At 47.0% G+C, this 19,952-nt stretch overlaps 1 protein-coding gene across 1 annotated transcript; it reads right to left on the bottom strand.

Annotated features, from left to right (window-relative positions):
* Positions 1-14,352: 14,352 nt before the first annotated feature.
* Positions 14,353-16,062, bottom strand: GP5 (glycoprotein V platelet). Its single transcript, XM_061194338.1, has one exon. It carries the CDS (start codon positions 16,060-16,062, stop codon positions 14,353-14,355), a length of 1,710 nt encoding a protein of 569 aa, XP_061050321.1.
* Between the last annotated feature and the right edge of the window lie 3,890 nt (positions 16,063-19,952).

Here is a 19,952-nt window from a genome sequence, read left to right as displayed (position 1 = left end):
ATCCATAAAGTGGGGACATTACACGAGCTAACTATTTATGACGGTCTGTTATTCTGTGAAAAAATCATAACTTTTCACCCGATCTCATCTGATAAAGGAGAAGAAAGGAAGGAGGGAGGGAGGAGGAAAGTGAAGGAGGGAGGTGGGCAAATTTTGTTCACAGTTTATGTTTGCATTCGCCTTGACTAATTTCAGACCCTCTTGACTCTGCACTGCCCACCGCACACATCAGTGCCCAGACCTGACAGCTTCCAGCTTTATTTATTATTATTGTTATTATTATCATTTATTACATATAAATGGTAAACGTTTTTCTGGCGTTCTCTCACCGTGCAGGTGCATAGAGTGACCCAGGCTCCTCCCCAGGCTGGGCTGGGGGGCAGCGGCTCTTGCAGGATGGGAGTCGGCTGGGCTGGGTCTGCATAAGTTGTGACCAACTCCTTCAGAGATTTCGTTGCACTTGGAGCCTTCAGCGACTCAGTTCCATCCTAAGACCTGAAAAGAGCATTTCAGATTGGAGCCCCTTCAGACGGCTTGCCTGAGCTGAGGCCTTTGTAATTCTGCCCCCTCATTTGCTTTGAAAAACTCCAACCTGTCCTTTTAGGCCATTTATTCAATCCAGTACCTTGAAAGGTTGCAGCATCTGCAGTTCAGAAAGTGAGACATTCTCATAGCAAGGTTCATCTCAGGCCTTTGGCCCCTATTCCCTTTTTTAAGGACTTGTCCAAAAAAGAAATGTCTAGCAAAGTTTTCTAAATAAAATCGGTATCAGAAGGAATTGGGGTTTCTTCTTTTGTTCAAACAGTTGCTTATACATGTGTTATTATCCAGCACCATTTTTGGCACCTAAAAGTGCCAAAATGTGTGGTTCTCACACCACTACCCACCCAAACCATGTGCTTTGGGGGAGGGGTTGGAGGAGGGCATGGACCGGAAAGGAGCCTAGACTTCATCCAGTTTAAATCTATGCTCTTCTAGAAAAGGAAACTGAATTCTAGAGAAGTCTCAGTCAAAGGTTGGGATGAGAATCCAGCATTCTCTGTGTTACACCACACCTTTGACTATCAGTTGCTGTTCTTCAGAGGAGCAACATATTATTCCTGAAGACTGCCTTCTGGTCAGCCTTTGCATAAGAAATGAGAGCTGAAAGAGCTGCCGCTCCTCATAAATGAAGCTGTTGGTTATTGCTCTGAGGGGAAAACAAGGCTAAATGACCGTGGTGCCTGGGTTCCACTGTCAGAGCCATCACCTGAGTCCTTGGAATGACAGGCTGTCTTCTCTGGCATCGGCCATTTCCCTGCTGGCAAATTAAGGGAAATGACTAAGCTTTGCTGCTGACAGCAGAGGATTTTGAAGACAGGAATGCAGTGATAGTACTTATTACAACTGGGAACCTGGAAGGAAGGCAGGAAGTGGTTGACAGGATGGATGGAGACCCAGGTGACAAGTGACGAGGAGGAGAGAGCTGGCGTCAGGGCAGAACAAGGATGACCCCGGGCTCTCCCCTGCTAAGATCACCACCCCATCCCTGCTGGGAGGCATTTCCGCATGTCTAGGATGGAGTCATGGCCCTCAGGACTGGTGACTCTGGGTGGATTAGCTTCCCAGTCATCTCAGAGAAATGGGTTTTCATCCCTCAACCCATTCATCTTTCTGTGTTTTACTCTCAACCCTCCTGGTTCCAGAAAGGATTTGAGGTGGCTCAAATAAAATGTAACAAAATAACCTAAGTTAAAAGCAAGAAGGGGGACTTCCCTGGCAGTCCAGTGGTTAGGACTCTGCACTTCCACTGCAGGAGGCATGGGTTCGATCCCTGGTTGGGGAGCTAAGATTCCCACATGCTGCTCGGGGCAGCCAAAAAGAAAAAAAAATTTTTTTTTAAATTAATTAATTAATTTATTTATTTATTTTTGGCTGTTTTGGGTCTTCGTTTCTGTGCGAGGGCTTCCTCTAGTTGCGGCAAGCGGGGGCCACTCTTCATCGCGGTGCGCGGGCCTCTCACTATCGTGGCCTCTCTTGTTGCGGAGCACAGGCTCCAGACGCGCAGGCTCAGTAGTCGTGGCTCACGGGCCCAGTTGCTCCGCGGCATGTGGGATCTTCCCAGACCAGGGCTCGAACCCGTGTCCCCTGCATTAGCAGCCAGATTCTCAACCACTGCGCCACCAGGGAAGCCCCAGAAAAAAAAATTTTTTAATTAAAAAAAAAAAAACAGCAAGAAGGAAAGAAGGAGGGAAAACAAAAGTGAAGGACTCAAAGGTATTCAGGAATGCGACTAAAAGTGAATACTTCAAAATTCATTTTGTGATCATTCATCCAGCGGCACACATGCGATTTATGTACTTTTCTGTATGGATTTATGGATGGAAATTTTTAAAATACATTTACAGCTCTCTACACCTCTGGCTTGTCTGAGAGACATCTTTTAGGGTACCTGGGGGAGTGTATGAGCTACTTCCCACGGCTTCTCTTTCCAGCAACTCACCCTAAATATTGCTCCTCTCACCTGAGCTTGGAAACAACATCAAGTGGCCGTGAGGCTGACCCCGCTCTCTCAGCCAAGTGTTGAAGTGCAGGGCTTCCCTCCAGAAAATCCAGACCTGCCCATCTTCGAGTTGACTTCTTATAAAATCAAGCGTTTTTAAAAGGGAGAGTCTTTAGATGCTCAACAAAGGGACCACCTGGTTAATCTGAGCAGAAGCAGGAATTCTTCAGGAAGAAAGGAAGATGCAGGAACTGGTTTTCCACTGGGCGTTTATGTGATGTCCCATAACTCAATCTATAAACCAAGTCCAAAGGGCTGGGCTCTGATTAAGAGGCTGGCACTGCAGGCCTGTCAGGAGGATGACGTGCCCAGGAAGCTGTACCATCCACCATGCGGGCGGGCCCCTGGGAATCAGCCTCACTTCTCCCCCTGGCTCCTGCTCGGTGAGGGAGGTCTGTGGAGGATGCAGCCCAAGCAGGGATCTCCATGGCCCCACTGGCTCCCTCCTCCAACCACCGAGCTGCCCAGACCGCTCTGGTCTCCCTACTGCCTCAGCCTTGGTGACAACTCAGGAGCTGTGTGGTCCAGGAGTCCCAAGGAGGCGGAGAAGAGCCTTGAGTTCGCAGAGCCTCACCGATAGGGGCGTGTGGATGTCTGGCATTGAAAGCAACCTTCTCGCTTTACAGTTGAAGGAACTGATTTTAGAGAGAAGAGAACTTGCCGAGGGCCACGCAATGAGGGGCACAGCCAAGATGCGGTCCACGCGTACTCTCACTCTCTCCGTCTTTCTCTCTCTCGCTCTCTCTGTCTTGCTCTTGCTCTGGGTCACACTCTTTTTCCAGGAAGCACCTGACTCAACACATCTAAGCCCACGTACAGTAGCACCTGTTGACCTAACACGCCTCCCCAGATGCTACCAGGGAGAACCCAAGTCCTGGGGAGGCCCTGCCTCACTGTCCCATGGGTGCCCAGTGGACCTCCCAGATGTAGTCATTCCTCACATGGAGCTCTTCAAATCACAAAGCACTTTCTCACCCATGTCTCACCATGATTGTTCCAAGAACGTCTATCCCCAGCCATCGGCGGCGGGGGCAAGAGCAGGGCCACGATAACCCAGGGGTTATTATCGATAACCCACGATAATCCTCTGGCCATTGTACTAGGACGAGTGAGACTCCAGGCTTGGTGCCAGAGGATGAGCTTTCTCTTCGTGGGCAGGGACTGGGCAGCAGGTAGCTGCTGCAGAACACACGGGCCGCGTTCCTAGTTAGCGGGGAGCCTTGGACTCCGCCACAGCACGGACTGAACCTGGGGCTCAGAGGGGACCTCGCCAGGGTGCCCTCCAACTAGGAGTCATGAGCACAACCAGCCAAAATGCGTTTCTACAAAGTGTGGTGCAGGCAGTAGGAACAGACATGGGCACGGGGACCCCTGGACAGGCACTTAGACTGATTCTCCACCCGTTCTGGGAAAAGGCCCTTTCTGTAGCTGCTTAAGTGTTAGGAGGGAGATGAGCAGGGTCAGCCATTCAAGGGCAGCCTGGGGTGGGCGGGGAGGAGGGGGCAGGGATGTGTCTTTGAAAGGACAGAGGTAAATGGACAAGGAAGGGAAGTGATTTTTTTCAGGTCCTAGACTCTGGGTTTCTGTAGCATCAGAGTGGGAGTGACCTCCTGGTCCAGACCCCCATTTTACAGATGTGGACACTACAGCCCAAGGAGGGAAAAGAACTCACTCACAGTCACATAGCTGGTCAGGAGCAGAGTGAACATCTGACCCCTAGGCGGGGGGCTGGGTAGCTAGAAGAAGAGGCACAGGAAGAGGGGAGAAAAGCAGACACACACTTTGGCCAGGGACCAGCCCCCTAAGGACTGTGTGGGAACCTAGGATTGAGCTTTTCCAAAGCAGTCTGAGAATATAAACCCCTGGGAGGCCCTGCTGTCCAGTGAGAGGCCTCCTCCCCGGAAAGAGCAAGCTGCAAAAAGCCTGCTGTTGGGACGGCTGGTTTTATGTTTGAGGATGTGGACTGACCCCCAGGGCATTAAGGACCCACGCTGACACAGAGCCTGCAAATTGCTCTTCCTCTCTGTGCAGATCAGCTCAACAAGGCCACAGCCAGTGTCTCCAGCGGCCGGAGTCTGGGCAGCAGGGTACACCCATATCCACCCAGTTCAACCCAGGGCAGGGTCGAGTAATCACTGGCCGTGTGAGGGAGAAGGGACCTTAAAGGGCACGTAGCAGCCTCACATCTGTCTCCATCAAACACTGGAATTCCTTCCATCTCGGGGCTGCTCGGCCACAGCTTGAGCAGCTCACAGAGACAGCTCATGGTCCCACGTGATGGCCACGCCAACCCTGGGACCAAGCGTCTCCTCCACCACCCACCCTGTGTTTCCTGCCAAGTGGTCCTCGTTCTGTCTCTTGAGACCCCATGGAACAAATCCCTTCCTCTTCCCCATACCAACCCTTGAACTGGCTAAACACAGTGATCAACCCCCCAAATCCTCTCCTTTCCAGGCTGAACACCCTGGCTCTCTCAACCAGTTTCCCTGTGACTGGATTCCAGCCCTTCATCAGCTCCCCCTCCCACCCTTCGTCCTAGTCATTTTCTTCTACACTCTCTCTGCTAGGTTAATTATTAATCCTGGCTCCGCAGGATTGAACATAACATTCAAGGTGAAGGCCAACATCTCAAACCACCCTCCTAGAGACCTAATCCACATGCCCTTTCTCCTTCCTGTTACCTCGGGTTTAGACCCTCTGTTCCAAGCTTCAGAGACACACACACGAAGGCCACACTTGCTCAGAGAACAGTTATGGGAACCTGTGCTCATAATTAAATGTGTGGCAAATCCTGATTTTCCAAAACCTTAATAAGGAAAAACATTTAACTCTCTAAAGGCAGTGGGGTCAAAGGTGAACTCCCTTAACAGCACAGCATGGGTCGCAGCTGACCTCTGTCAGTTCTGATTCTGCGGGCCAGCGTAGATATGACATATTCATTCAGGAGAGCTAACTCTGAGCACCTACTAGACCCAGTAGCACCATGACAGAGAGGCTACTTAATATATAGCTTTGACCCCAAGGAGCCCAGTTAAGCAGATCCATACACATAGAATTATAGTAAAATGTGCTAGATGCTGTAATTGAGGCATGGAAGTGGGAAAAGTTACTTTCCTGTTGCTCTTATACCAAATGACCACCAACCCAAAATGGGTCTCACTGGACTAAAATCAAGGTGTCAGCAGGGCTGGGTTCCTTCAGGAGGAACTAGGAGAGGATCCACTTCCTTGCCTTTTCCAACTTCTAAAGGCTGTCTGCATTCCTTGGCTCATGGCCCCCTTTCTCCATCTTCAAAGCCAATAGCATCATCGTCACATCTTCAAATCTCTCTCCAGCCTCCTGCCTTCTTTCACTTATAAGAACCCTTGTGATTACATTGGGCTTACCTGGATAATCTTCCCATCTCAAGGTCCTAAACCTAATCACTTCTGCAAAGTCCCTTTTGCCGTGGAAGGTAATCTATTCACACATTCATAGGGGACTAAAACATGGACATCTTTGGTGGCCATTATTTTGGCCATTATGTTCCACAGAGAACAACTAACTGCCTGTGGGAATGGGTCCTTTAAGGCTTTGTAGTTTTGCAGGAGCACCCTGGCATAAAAGGGAAAAGAGATTTACAAGAATGTGCTTGCACAAGGCATGGGGACAGGATAGCCTGGCTAGTTTTTGTGCCCTTCCCCAACTTTTTTTAGATTGCTTTTCTTTATTTTCTTTTCCAGAAAGAGCCTGATTGCCTCTAGGGTTGTGTGATACATTACCTGTCAAGGCAGCTTGTTTCTTCCTATTGACAGATCTGAACAGAGAACCCTGATGTATTCATCATCACTGGAAATATTATTAGATCTTACGGTGCCCAGGAGTTACTTTAATTGAACCAGAAAGGGTGCTGGGCAGTGGGAGGGTCATGGCACACAGGGGTCTGATGCAGCCAGGAGGTTCTCTGAGGTTCATCTTCAGATAGACTGTGTTCCACCTAAATGCTCCTGGGCAGGTCGCCGGGCCAATACCTTATTAGAATGATAGCATTCCCAAAGCTGGGTGGGCTGCAGAGTTTCACTGATGCCCTCTCCTCCACTCCTGTCCTACAAATCAACTGAAAAGAGTTTAAACTGAGGCTGACTTTGACCTTGAGCTTGAAGGGGGCAAAAACTCAGAAATAGCGACATTTTCTGTTTCTCTTTTGATGTCATTGAGGACATGAATTGCTAGGAGATTGGAGCCAGGGAAGAGGCCCAACTCTCTGCCTTCTGTCAAGCTGGGGTTCTGGCGGGCCTCAATCTGGCAGCTCCTGCTGCAGCGGTTAAGGGGAGAGCGTGGGAGCTCTGGGCTGCGGGGCCTGTGGAGGGAGGACAGGACCATGGGAAAGGCTTGTGCAGAAGACACATCCTGCATCCCTTTATCTCTTTGCATCTTCTGTTGATGTTTTGCATTCGTGGGTCTTCTCTGTGCCAACTGGGACTGTTCTGGGTTTTGCTCCGGGAAGCGGAGGCGGTAGATCGAGAACCACCCTGCCCCCACGGTGTGCCAAAAACAGAGGACCCTTCAGGACAGAGCTCCAGCTTACAGTGCACTTTTACATCCATTTGACTCCTATACCACCCCAGGAGGATGCGGAAACTCAGTCAGTGGCATTGCTCAGACCCATATCTGAGACCAACTCTCTGTCTTTCCCACCACACAACGGTGCCTCCCGTGGGCTCTGGACGGCTCCTGCTGGGTCAAGGCCATGCTTGCAGCCACTGTCAGAATGACCTGAGCTTGGATTTCTACCTCCTTCCTCTCGTTCCCTTCCCCTCTCAACTACCTCTCTCCCACCCTTTTTTCTTCCCTATTTCTCTCTCTTTATTGTCTCTTCTTTTCTCCTTCTTAGCAACCAAAGCCCCTACAAATAACTCTCAGCTCTTGGGAGCCCCTAATAGGCTTAAGGGACTAGAATGCCGAGGTCAGGATGTCTACAACCACGAATGAGTGTCCTCCTGGTGCTCATCTCCCCCGATCAGTAGGTCCTGGGTTGAGCAGGTGACCCGTCCACACCAGGAGAAGCAGTGGGGGAGGGGGCTTGGAATAGTCTAGGCCAGAAGCCAGGAGACAGCTCTGGCTTGAGCTCACAGACAGCTCTGCCGATCATAACCTTAAGTACATTACTGCTCCACTCTGGACCTCAGTTTTCTCATCGATAAAATGGGATAATAATACCTACCTCCCAGGGCAGTTGTAAAGGTTAGGAAAATTGATTTCATGGTACCAGGCATGTATTACATATTTAATAAAGCTTGGTTGAATGCGGCATCAGCTGGAACACAGAACCATCCCAAGCAGTGGACTTGAAAATATCAATATCTGTGTTGGGGTAATAAAAGCCAGGAAGCACCTGGAAGCATCAACAGAGAGGTGGAAGGGCATGGAGGAAGAGTGTCACTGGGAAGAAGCTGTTCATTGTTTTTCCCCCTGGGCATCTCAGGCTCCCCGGTACCGTGGATCCAGCCACTGAATTCAATTAATGCTTGTCTATTCATGATGCGATGAAATCATCTTGTAACATTCCAGATGCCTAATGAGGATGGGCACAGCTACTACACAGTGAGTCCTGGAATCTCCCTGCCTTCGGCACGCCCTGGTAGTAATGGTGATTTTTAAAAGCTGGGAAGCCCAGAGTGACTTCTCCCAAAACAGACTTGGTCAGTCCCAATGTCAGCAGAGATTCAGAGCCCAACCTGCAGTTGTTCCAGAAAGAGAAGCCAATTACAACATGCTGGGGCGGGGTGGGGGCAGAGAGACTGGAAACTTGGAGAATAGAATTGAAAGACTTGCAGTTAAACATGCAAATTGCTTGTCCCCAATTATCTCCTCTCCCTCCAAGGACCCCACTTAGATGGTAACAAAGGAATTGAAATGATAAACCCACTACATCACAGGGAATGGAAGAGGATTACCAATGGACTAGAGATTTCAACACATTTATGGAACAGAACAGTTGAAGGTAGCTGAGCAGAGAGATCCCATTTTCTTAACAGAGCCCCAGAGAGGTTTGAAAATTGATTACACCAGGTACAATGCAGGACAGGTGTGTGTGAGACAGGGGAGTAAAAACCAGGGCGTTATTTGAAAGCTACCATATGGAACATTTGCCTTTGCTCCCACACCTAGGAAAACAAACAAGTTATTTTTTTAAATTACAATGCTCTAGAGAAAACAACCCTCCACAAACATTCTGGCTTGTAGAGGTTCCCAGTATAATACTCAGCCTGCTACCACAGAACCCAAACATGAAACTTGTCATGTGTACAGAGCTCTCTGATGGTGACTTTTATTGCCTCCCTTTTAAAATATGAGCCAACAACCATGGATTTAAGGGAAGCAAACAACAATCAACAACAAATCCCAGAGAAAACAGATATAGCTCAGAAAGGAAATGGTAACTTTAAAAACTGCAAAATTTTAAACCCTAGCATCCTAAGGGAAATCCAAAAGAGACTGCATCCATTAAACAAGAGTAAGAATCTATAAAAAGGAACAATTAAAGAACAGGCACCACAGAAATTAAAAATACAACTGCAGAAATTAAAATTTTAATTAAAGTGTTGGAAGACAGAGTTGAGAAGTCTCCAGAAAGTAGAAGAGAGAGATTTCAAAGACAAGACACAAGAGAAGATAAAAATAAATAAATAAATAAAGGATTAAAAGAGAGGCAAAAAATTATCAAGGAAGTAGTGTATGATAATTTCACAAAACTTAAGGACACAAGTCTCCAGAGGACCCTGGATGTTTCCAGCTGTGTGAATGAAATAAAAAGGAATACATAGCACATCATATTGAAAGCAGAACACAAAAGACATAGAGAAGATCTTAAAGGCTCCCAAAAAGAAGAAAATGAGTCAGCTGTAAATAATGACAATGAATTCTTACCAGTAATCTTGGTGCAAAAGACAATTTGAATTTAGAATTCTATTCACAGCTAAACTAGCAACCAAGTATGAGGGGAGAATAAAGAAATTTTCAGGTAAGGACTCGGAAAAAAGGATACCCTCTGTATCCCTTCTCCTAGGAAGTTATAAGATGGGAGAGCACACTAGAAGAGGAAGACATGGAACTTAGGAGATAGTGGATACAACCAATGAAAGCTGTGGAGAGGAGTTCCCAGAGGCAGCTGGGTAGAGGTCCAGAGCGGTTTCCACAATTTCTAGAAAGATGAAGGAAGTGCTAGAAAGGAAATGTAGTTACAATGTACTACTTGACACTATAGTAAACAATATTTCCAAAGAAACAATAACATCAACTCCTTTTTATTCATTTTCAACAACCACCAAAGTGTTAATTACAGTAAGAGAACATAAAAGTCATCAACCTCGACACAGTCCTTAAGGGAAATTTACATCCCGAAAAAGAAAGAGTTAAAATTAATGGGCTAAGTATCTGACCTAAGAAGTCATGAAGAGAAAAACAACTAAATAGACTCAAAGGAAATGGAGGAAGGAAATAATAAAGCTGACAATGAATGAAATAGAAAACAATGATACAATAGAGAGGGGCAGCAAAGCCCCAAGTTTGTTCTCAGTAAAAGTAGGAAAATAGAAAAAACACTCGTGAGGTTTATCTAGAAAAAAAAGAAGTTGGATATAAACAATATTAAGGATGAATAAAAGGGGGACGACAACAACAGATACAACAGAGAAATTAAATATTATGGAAAATGTTAGGCTAACAAATTTGAAAACGTGGGGACAAAATGAACAATTTCCTTAAAAATATATAATGTAACAAAAGTGAGGAAATAGAAAATTGAACAGATTTATGACCATTGAAATTAAATCAGTAGTTAAGAGTAAACCACACAAACTTACACATCCATGGTAGCCAGGCTCCAAAATGGCCCCGGTGATCCCTGCCTCCGGGTGTTCTCACTCTAGCTGGTGCCCTCCCACATTGAAGAGGCTGACCTGCGTATAGAATACTGAGTAGAATACTGAGGAACTGATGAAATGTGACTAGAAAGGCTAAGCTATAAAAGACACTGACTTCTGTCTTGATATCTCTCTCTTGAACACTCGATCTGGGGGATGCCAGCTGCCTATCAGAATCCCAGCAGGGTTTCTCGGTGGAGCTTGACATGCTGACCTTAAAATATGCATAGAACTGCTGAGGGCCCAGAATAGATGAAACTTTTCTGAAGAAAAACAAGGTGGAGTGGCGACTCTACCGAGAATTATCAAAGCTACAATAATGAAGACAGTGAGTATAAGACTAGATAAATAGGTCAATGGTTTAGGCTACAGGACCCAGAAACCAACCCATGCCTATAAGGAAACTTGATAAATGACAGCTTTGCAAACCAGCGGGGAGAGAATGGACTATGTGATAAATGGTCTGGGACAATAGGATGTACATTGGCAAAAAATACAGTCGGTTCCCTACATCTCACTGTATACTAAAATAAATTCTATGTGGACTAAAGATCTAAATGTGAAAAACTTTACAACTTTTAGAAGAAAATAAAGGAGAGTAATTTCATGGCTTGAGAGTAGGAAGATTTTCTTTTTTTATATATAAATTGATCTATTTTATTTATTTATTTTTGGCTGCGTTGGGTCTTCGTTGCTGCGCGGGCTTTCCCTAGCTGCAGGGAGCAGGGGCTACTCTTCCTTGAGGTGCGGGCTTCTCATTTCTCGTTGCGGTGGCTTCTCTTGTTGTGGAGCATGGGCTCTAGTCTTGCGGGCTTCAGTAGTTGTGGCTTGCAGGCTCTAGAGTGCAGGCCCAGTAGCTGTGGCACCCGGGCTTAGTTGCTCCTTGGCACGTGGGATCTTCCCGGACAAGGGCTCGAACCCGGGTCCCCTGCATTGGCAGCAGGATTCTTAACCACTGCGCCACCAGGGAAGCCCCAGGAAGATTTTCTTAAGACAAGGTTTTTTTTTTTTCAAAAGCCCAAACTATAGTTTTATTGCTAAACTTGACTAAATTAAAATTAAAGCTTCTGCTCCACAAAAGACAGTATGAATAAAGTGAAATAAGAACAGAAAAAAGATACCTGTAAAGCATATAATTTACAGAAGATTAGTGTCCAGGATATGTAAAGAGTTCCTAGAAATCAATACCAAAAAGACAAAATGCCCCATTATAAATTGGTTGACAGATATGCACAGATAATTCTAAGAAGAAATCTGAATGTTCAATAGATATTTAAAAATAAGTTCAACTTCACTAGTTATCAGGGAAATATAAGATAAAACAATGAAATACCATTTCCTACTTATCAGATTGACAAAAATTAAAAATTCTGACATTATCAAGAGGTGGTAAGGATGTAGAGTAATGGGCCATAAAAAGAAAAGAAAAAACACTGGGAGTAAATGTCCATCAACAAGAGAAGAGATAAATTGTGGTATATTCATTCAATAGAATATTATGTAGCTACTAAAATGAATGAACTAGAGCCAAATGCTTCATGTGGATAAATCTCAAAAATGTGTTAGCCCAGAAAAAAAACAGTTGAAGAATACTATATTCAGAGTATGAGTTTTATGTAGGTAGTTTCAAAATTTGGAGCAAGGTAAATAAATAAGCCAAGGAGGCACATAAACACACACACATCCCCTAGAGTGAAGGGTGAGCAGAACCATTTGGAGTGGGAGGGTGCCTAGTGCCAGATAGCCTGAGAGGGGGGAACACTTTAATCTGCTAGGACAGTCAGGGAAGACTTCACCAGGAGGAGACATGTGAACTTGGCCTTGAAAGAGAAGTGCACCTACAGTGCCAGGAAGCCAGCTCTTTCTACTCCACATCCAGTGGTTGTTGGAGGACCTATTTCTCTGGACCCTGAGCATAGAGCCTGACCACACAGGGCTGAGACCACCCAAAAGTGAAGACTAACTTGAATGTTATCTCCAGTTTGAGGATGTTTGCTCTCATCTTTATATACACAGAGGGGGAAAAAAAAAAAAAAACAGCTCAAAGCTCTTCTTTTGAAATGATGACAGCAGTAATAATTGCTTGCCCTTTAATAATAAGAGCTACCATTTATTGAGCATTTACTGTATGCAGGGCACTGGGCTGTCATCAGATGCTTTATTGCCTTTAGTTCTCACGACAACTCTAAGAGGCATGTACTATTTATACCTTTCCAGGGATGAGGAAACCAAGGCTTCGAGAATTCAGGTGCCTTGCCCACAGTCCTATGGAGTTAGTAGGTGGAGCTGGGATCTGAACCCTTCCGACTCTCCAGCCCATGTTTTAACCACTGCTTCTCACAAGCAGACACCCAATGAAAGCAACAAGAGTTTTACTGCCTTCAATTGGAATAAATGAGAACGTGATCCGAGCATAATAAACTAGAACCCAAGCTTATCATTACATTCATGAACACCTGTCACTGTCAGTGCTCCGTAAATGCTTGTGAAATGACGTAGCGTTTAGTTTCAGGAAATGAAAACCAACCCAGTGTCAAAATGACAGTCTTCACCCCTGTAGGAAGCAAGTAGCAACTCACAGGCCCCATGAACAAGCAGAGCAGCGCTTCACGGGCACGCATCCGTGGACAGTGGGCGCTCCCAGCCCCACACTTAGACCCCCCGAACGCCCTCGCTCCTCCCCTAACCCCCGTCCCACCTGCTCTCGTGCCCGTCCCTCCCCCGCTCCTCGGCGCTCAGCCCGGACCCTGCTGTAAGGGCTCTGCGCTGGGCATCGAGCTCCCAGAGGGAAGGCTGGGTTTTCTCTCTCTCAGCCTATCACACAGCGGACCTGCTCTGAAAATATGCTTTTGTGTGGATGGAGTTCAGCGCTCTCCCCAAAACCCCACAGGTCAGACATACATAAACTGAGAAGAAACAGGACAGAAAAAGAAGTGGAAAAATTCTTTTTTCTTTTTAAAGTTCTTTTGTTTTAAAAAATAAATTTATTTATTTAATTTATTTATTTTTGGCTGTTTGGTCTTCGTTGCTGCGTGCGGGTTTTCTCTAGTTGTGGCGAGCGGGGGCTACTCTTTGCTGTGGTGTGCGGGGTTCTCATTGCTGTGGCTTCTCTTGTTGCGGAGCACGGGCTCTAGGCGCGCGGGCTTCAGTAGTTGTGGCGCTCAGGCTTAGCTGCTCCGCGGCATGTGGGATCTTCCCGGACCAGGGCTTGAACCCGTGTCCCCTGCATTGGCAGGCGGATTCTTAACCACCGCGCCACCAGGAAAGTCCAAGAACTGGAAGAATTCTGCTTTTCAAATAAAAGTAGATAAAGCGAGCACTCCATCTTCTCCGCTAGGAAAAGCCATTATCACTGGATTCCCCTGTATTCATGTTATTCATTCATTTCACAAACATTTACCAGACACCTGCCAGGTGCGGGAGGCGGGCCCTGGACTGAAGCTGGCTGCCTCCTTTGCACCTTCCCTCCGTACACAGTGGAGAGAACCCTCCCTCCAGCCGGCAGGGCGGGCACAGGGAGGGGCCTTCACAGCCCGCGCCCCCAGGTGCACACGACGGAGGAGGAGACAAAGGCACAGCAGGCAGCCACAATTTCTGACTGTAAATGGTACGGGGCGGGGGCGGGAATGAGAGGTGAGATAGAAAGGGGACGAGAGAGGGAGGGAGGGAGGGGGAGAGAGGGAGGGAGGGAGAGAGAGGGAGGGAGGGAGGGAGAGAGGGAGGGAGGGAGGGAGAGAGGGAGGGAGGGGGAGAGAGGGAGGGAGGGAGGGAGAGGGAGGGAGATGGGAGAAGAGGAAGTGGAAGCAGGGAGAGGAAGACAGCGGCAGCCCGTCTGGACTCTCCCCAGAGCCACGTCTGACAATACCCTGGTCACGTTTTAATTAATTGCAAGGTTTTACCATTGCCTCAAACCAGAGCTCTCTCTCTGATTAATTTCCGAAAGAGCCTGCCGAGTCGAATCATCGCAAACACAATGATCCCGGTTATTATGGCCTGAGCAGCTAAAAGCAGAAAATAGAGACCCCAGAACAGGCTCTGGTCCTGACTTTTGCCCTCGGCCACCGGCCGAGCCCACGCCCAGGACTCGGAGCGCTTGGGTCCCAAGGAAGCGCGGGCAGGGGCGGCGGGCAGGGCGGGATGCTGGGGGCCTTCGGAAGAGCCGAGGGCGAGGCGGCGGGAAGGCGGGCTCCCGGGGCGCAGGCAGCCGGGGTCGCCGTGGGGCAGGGCCCAGAGCGGCAGACCGGCGTGCGGCCCGGGGCCGTGACACAGCGGGGGCTCGGCTTGACCCACGAGGCCCGCGTGCCGCCGCAGCCACGCCAGGAACGGCCCTAGGCCACAGTCGCAGCGCCAGGGATTGTGCCCCAGCAGGACGTTCGCCAGCCGGGGCAGAGCCTCAAATACGTCGCCGGGCAGGGTCTCCAGCTGGTTGTGGTCAAGCTGGATCTCCTCCAGGCTGCTGAGGTTGCGGAAGAGCTCGCGGGGCAGGGTCCGCAGCCGGTTGCGGCGCAGCGACACGTGGCGCAGCCCGCCGAGGCCGCGGAGCAAGCCGGCGGGGAGGGAAGCCAGGCCGGTGGAGCGCAGGGCGAGCACCCGCAGCTCGCCGAGGCCCCGAAAGGCGTCCTCCGGGAGCGCGCTCAGCCGCGGGCTCAGCGTCACCCCCAGTACCCGCAGGCCGCTCAGGTTGCGGAAGGCGGCGGCAGGCAGGGTGCGCAGCTGGGTGGCGTTCAGCCACAGCTCCCGCAGGCCGCCCATCTCCCCGAAGAGCACCTCGGGGAGTTCCTCCAGCGGGTTCTCGAACAGGGTCAGGAAGGTCAAATTGTGCGAATGAAGAAAGAGGGCAGAGGGCAGAAACTCGAGGCGGTTTCTGGAAAGAGTCAAAGAGCTCAGGCTTCGCAGAAGGTCGAAGGCGCCGGGTGCGACAGAACGGATGTGATTTCTGTCGAGCTGCAGCTCCATCAGGGCGCGCAGGCTATCCAACAGCCCCGAATCCAGAGACACGAGCTGGTTCGAGTGGAGCAGAAGCTTCTCAAGCTTAACCTGGACCCCAAACAATCCCTCGGGCAGGTGGGTCAAATTATTTCCCGATAAATCCAACGATTTCAGGTTCCCCAGGTGTGTGAAGAGGCTAGCAGGGAGGAAAGCGAGTTGGTTTTGGTTCAAAAAGAGCTCCTGCAGGTTAACCAGTTTCTGAAACATGTTTTGGTCAAGGCTCTTTAGTTCATTGCCGTCCAGAAACAGCTGTTCCAAGAGCACCAGCTTATCCAACAGCGCGCCTGGAAAGTGAGTGATCTTGTTGTGCGATAACCTCAGGGTTTTAAGTTTTATCAGGTCGTTGAAAGTGCCGGGAGCAATGGCCGAAACTTGGCTGTCGGACAGCATTAGGCGCTGCAGGACGGTCATGCCACTGAAGCTGCTGTTCTGCAAGGCGCCGCGGCCCATTTGGAAGAGCAGGATGTGCGTGAGGTTGGTGGGCAAGCCGAGCGCCGCGATGCGCGCCACGCTGCCCTGCGAGCACTGCGCGGCGTCGCGGAAGATGCACCTGCAGGTGGGTGGGCAGGGGAAGGGCTGGGCGCGCAGGAGCCCGAGCGCGGCGCACAGCAGAGCGCTCCTCAGCATGTCTGGAAAGGCGACCGCGGCAGATCTGTGGGCAACACACACAGGACAAACGCTCGAATTTCAATCTTGTAACCCTGCATGATCCTTTCGCCAAGATTATCACTGACTTTGAATGTTACCCAGATACGAGTTAAGTCTCCCTCTTAGGAGTGCTGATTTCCCTGGGTGGTGAAAAGACGTTCATTCTACCCTACGAGGCCTCCTTCGTTTTACTGATTTTCCACTCTTAGTTCAAATTGTTGAAATGAAAGCATTTTCAAGCTATGGAAAAGTCAATACCTTTAAATCTTTACATGGAGAGAACTAATTAAAATAATCTTTCTCACAGTCAAGCTCACAGACATCACAGAGCAATGTGCATTGTGAACCTAGCCCTGCTCTTGACTTCATGACTTAGCCTAGGGTGGCTATGACCTACAGCCCTGAAGGGAACAGCAAAGTCTGTTAAAACAGCAGCAACCATCACCTGATTCCTTTTATCACAATCATGCTGTATCTGCAGTGCCAACTTACTCTAAAACAGGACCACCCCGTAATAGTGAACCACACTGAGAAAAGTAGGTATTAGTAGGTAATAGTGCCTATCACTTTATGCCACGCATTGTTCTCAGCACTTTATTTAAATTAATTCACTTAATCCTTACAATAACCCTATGAGTTAGGTACTAATATTATCCCCAATTAAAGGATGATGCAGCTAAGGCACAGAAAGGTTAAGTAACTTAACCAGGGTCACAGAGCTAGAATTTGAGAGTAGTATTTCTGATTGAGCCATAAATAAGGAGCTATCACTTCTAAGATGCTTAAATAAAAATTAGTACTCGTGGCACTGAATTATCTGTGAAATACAGTAATACTAATCTGCCAAAACAATGTTTCCTACATGTAATTTTAAACGAATTGCTTCTTGTACTAAATTTTATTTCTTATTCATACAGACTAACCGAGCCCTCCAGTTGCCCATACTGATTTTTAAAATATTTGGCCTTACCTGAAATGGTGCTGCACCCCAAAGCAACTGAAAGGCTTAGAGCTTTGCGTGTGAGTTGGCACTTTCCAAAGGAAGAGGGAAGTATCCTTGCATCCTGAGGATAAAGGCTTTCCCAGAATAAAAGTCATGGAAAGGACCCTATCTCAGAGGGCATATTCTGGTTTTTAATGACAAATATCTTCAAACTTTGAAAAAGAGACCATATATTACCCAAGTCCTACAGCCAAAGCCGAATGATAAGAGCAGGAGGGAGAGCAGTTTCTCCCCAAAGGCACAATATGACTCTGTGATGTGTGTCCAGTAGTGACACAGCTGGATCACTGCAGCAACCACACCCCTGGTTGGGCTACACTTCCTTCGGGTGTTCCTTTTTCTGCCATTTCGCTCCAGTTCTACTCCAGTTCCCCTCTCCCTCTTTTAGGAATAAGGCTAAGGACATTCTCAAGTGCTCCACTCATTTTTTTTTTCATTTTAGGAGTAGTAAAGCTAAAAACATTCTCAAATATGTTCCATAATGGCCTTGCTGGGTTGAAGGAAGGGTGTCCACATGTTCAATTGAACATAGGAATGTCAAACTGCTTTGCAAAGTAGTTGTGCCAATAGATGCTGCCACCTACTGTGTATGACCGTTCCTGTACATCTCCACCCATGCCTTGGAATTGATTTTTTAATTTTTGCCATTCGTATGAAATAATTGTCTCGGTATGGTTTTAATTTTTCACTTCCCTATTGAATTATGAACTTGAGCATCTTTTCATATTTTTAAGGGCCAGTTGTTCCTCATCTTCTGAGAAATTTGGGTTCTTTTGACCATTTTTCTATATGCAAAGTATGTATGATTGTGTCTTTAAAAAACTGAATTGTAGGCATTATTTATGTATTCTGGATACTAATCCTTTGTCAATTGTAGGTGTTACAGATATCTTCATCTAGTTTGTGCTTTGCCTTTTCACCTGCTTTCTGTCTTTTGATGGACAGAAGTCTTAATATAGGCAGAGTTATTAATCTTTAAGATTTTTTATGTCTATTAAAATAATTCCTCCTCTCCTCTCAAGCCAAAAATATATTCTCCTATAACACCTTATTATTACATTTTAGAATTTTGTCCTTCGCATTTAGGTCTTTAATCCGTCTAGAATTGATTTTTGTGTATGATGTACGTACAATTTTATTTTTTTCCATTAGGATAACCTGCTGTCCTATATATGAATATCCCTTCTTCCCTCAGAGCTACAATGTCAGCACTGTCATAAATCAACATCTGATGAATGTTGTGTGGGTCTGTTTCTGGGCTATTTGATAATCCCTATACCAACACCACACTGAAATATAAAGCCTGAAAATATCCAGTGTTTTATGAAGTGTGAAGAAGTAGATATTCTCATACTACATTGGTGGGAATATAAATGGTAGCAAACTTTGGGGAGGAAAATTTAGTAGTATCAACCAAATTTTAAACATACATATTCTTTGTCCAGCAGTTCCACTGCTAAAAATATATCCTATGGAAATGCTCATTAAGACATGTACACAAAAACTTATTTGCAGGATTTTAATAGAAAAAAAAAAAAGAAAATCTAAATGACCATCAATAGGGAACTAGTCGTTTAAATTATAGTATATCCATGCAATAGGATGCCTTGCAGACTTTGAAAAGAATGGATTTGAGCTACAAGTACTGACATAACTTTCTTTTTTTAAAATTAATTTATTTTTGGCTGCGTTGGGTCTCTGTTGGTGCGCGCGGGCTTTAGTTGCGGCGAGCGGGGGCTACTCTTCGTTGCGGTGTGCGGGCTTCTCATTGCGGTGGCTTCTCTTGTTGTGGAGCACGGGCTCTAGGCACGCGGGTTTCAGTAGTTGTGGCTCATGGGCTCTAGAGCGCAGGCTCAGTAGTTGTGGCGTACAGGCTTAGTTGCTCCGCGGCATGTGGGATCTTCCCGGACCAGGGCTCGAACCCGGGTCCCCTGTATTGGCAGGCGGATTCTTAACCACTGTGCCACCAGGGAAGCTCCTGACATAACTTTCTAAAATACACTGAATGACATAAAACAAGGGCAGCATAGCATATAATATGGGGTTCTATGTGTGTAGGATTTTTAAAAACATATATGAGCATATATATTTTTCCTAGAACAGTACAACCAAGAAACTTTAGTATTCGCCCTTCGGGGGAGAAACCAGGAAAAAGGTGACTTCCTTATATACCTTTCTGTGAGCTTTGAAATTTTATCAAACGTGCTTAATGTCACTATTAAAAATTTTTTAATGCAAATATAAAGTGATTTGGAAGGGAAAATGGCATTATTTAAGAAAAAAGGTAGGAATATAGGTATTTTAAAATACTGGGAAAAGTCAATGCTTGAATTGCAAAAGAATAAACATTAACCTCTGGAATCTTTGAGTGCAGTGGTACAGCAGAAGTGGTTCTGAAATTATTTTATCCTCGTTGGGAAAAAAGTCCCCCAAATCGACATTGGCAGGTGTTATAGAAAAGGAACTGAAATCTATTCAGCCTTTAGTGTAGCCAAATGCAGTCAAAGCCCATTAAATGCTGAAGGGACTGAAATTATCTTCTAAGCATGCAGTCCTAAAACACAGGGAAAGCCACCGAGCAGTCTGTCTTTCCGCTCAAATCAAGGGAAGCAGCTCCAGAGCCTGGAACAGCTCCCCTGGTGACCAGTGAGTCAGTCACACAGGCAGGCCAAGTGAAAGGCCCCTTCCCCATCAAATGCCAGGAGCCAGCATGACAGAGGCCTGGGAAGAGGTACTGTGGGATAATCAGAGTACGACTTCGAGTCAAATTCGGGTGAAGCTTCTTTAGCCTATTTCCCCAGGAAGATCTCCAGTGAGAATTACCTCCAAGTTTTATTTTGAAGAGAGGACATTATGATGGGCCAAG

Source organism: Eubalaena glacialis, chromosome 6 (assembly GCF_028564815.1).
Source record: "Eubalaena glacialis isolate mEubGla1 chromosome 6, mEubGla1.1.hap2.+ XY, whole genome shotgun sequence".
Taxonomy (NCBI): domain Eukaryota; kingdom Metazoa; phylum Chordata; class Mammalia; order Artiodactyla; family Balaenidae; genus Eubalaena; species Eubalaena glacialis.
This window is presented reverse-complemented; position numbering and strand designations above follow the sequence as displayed.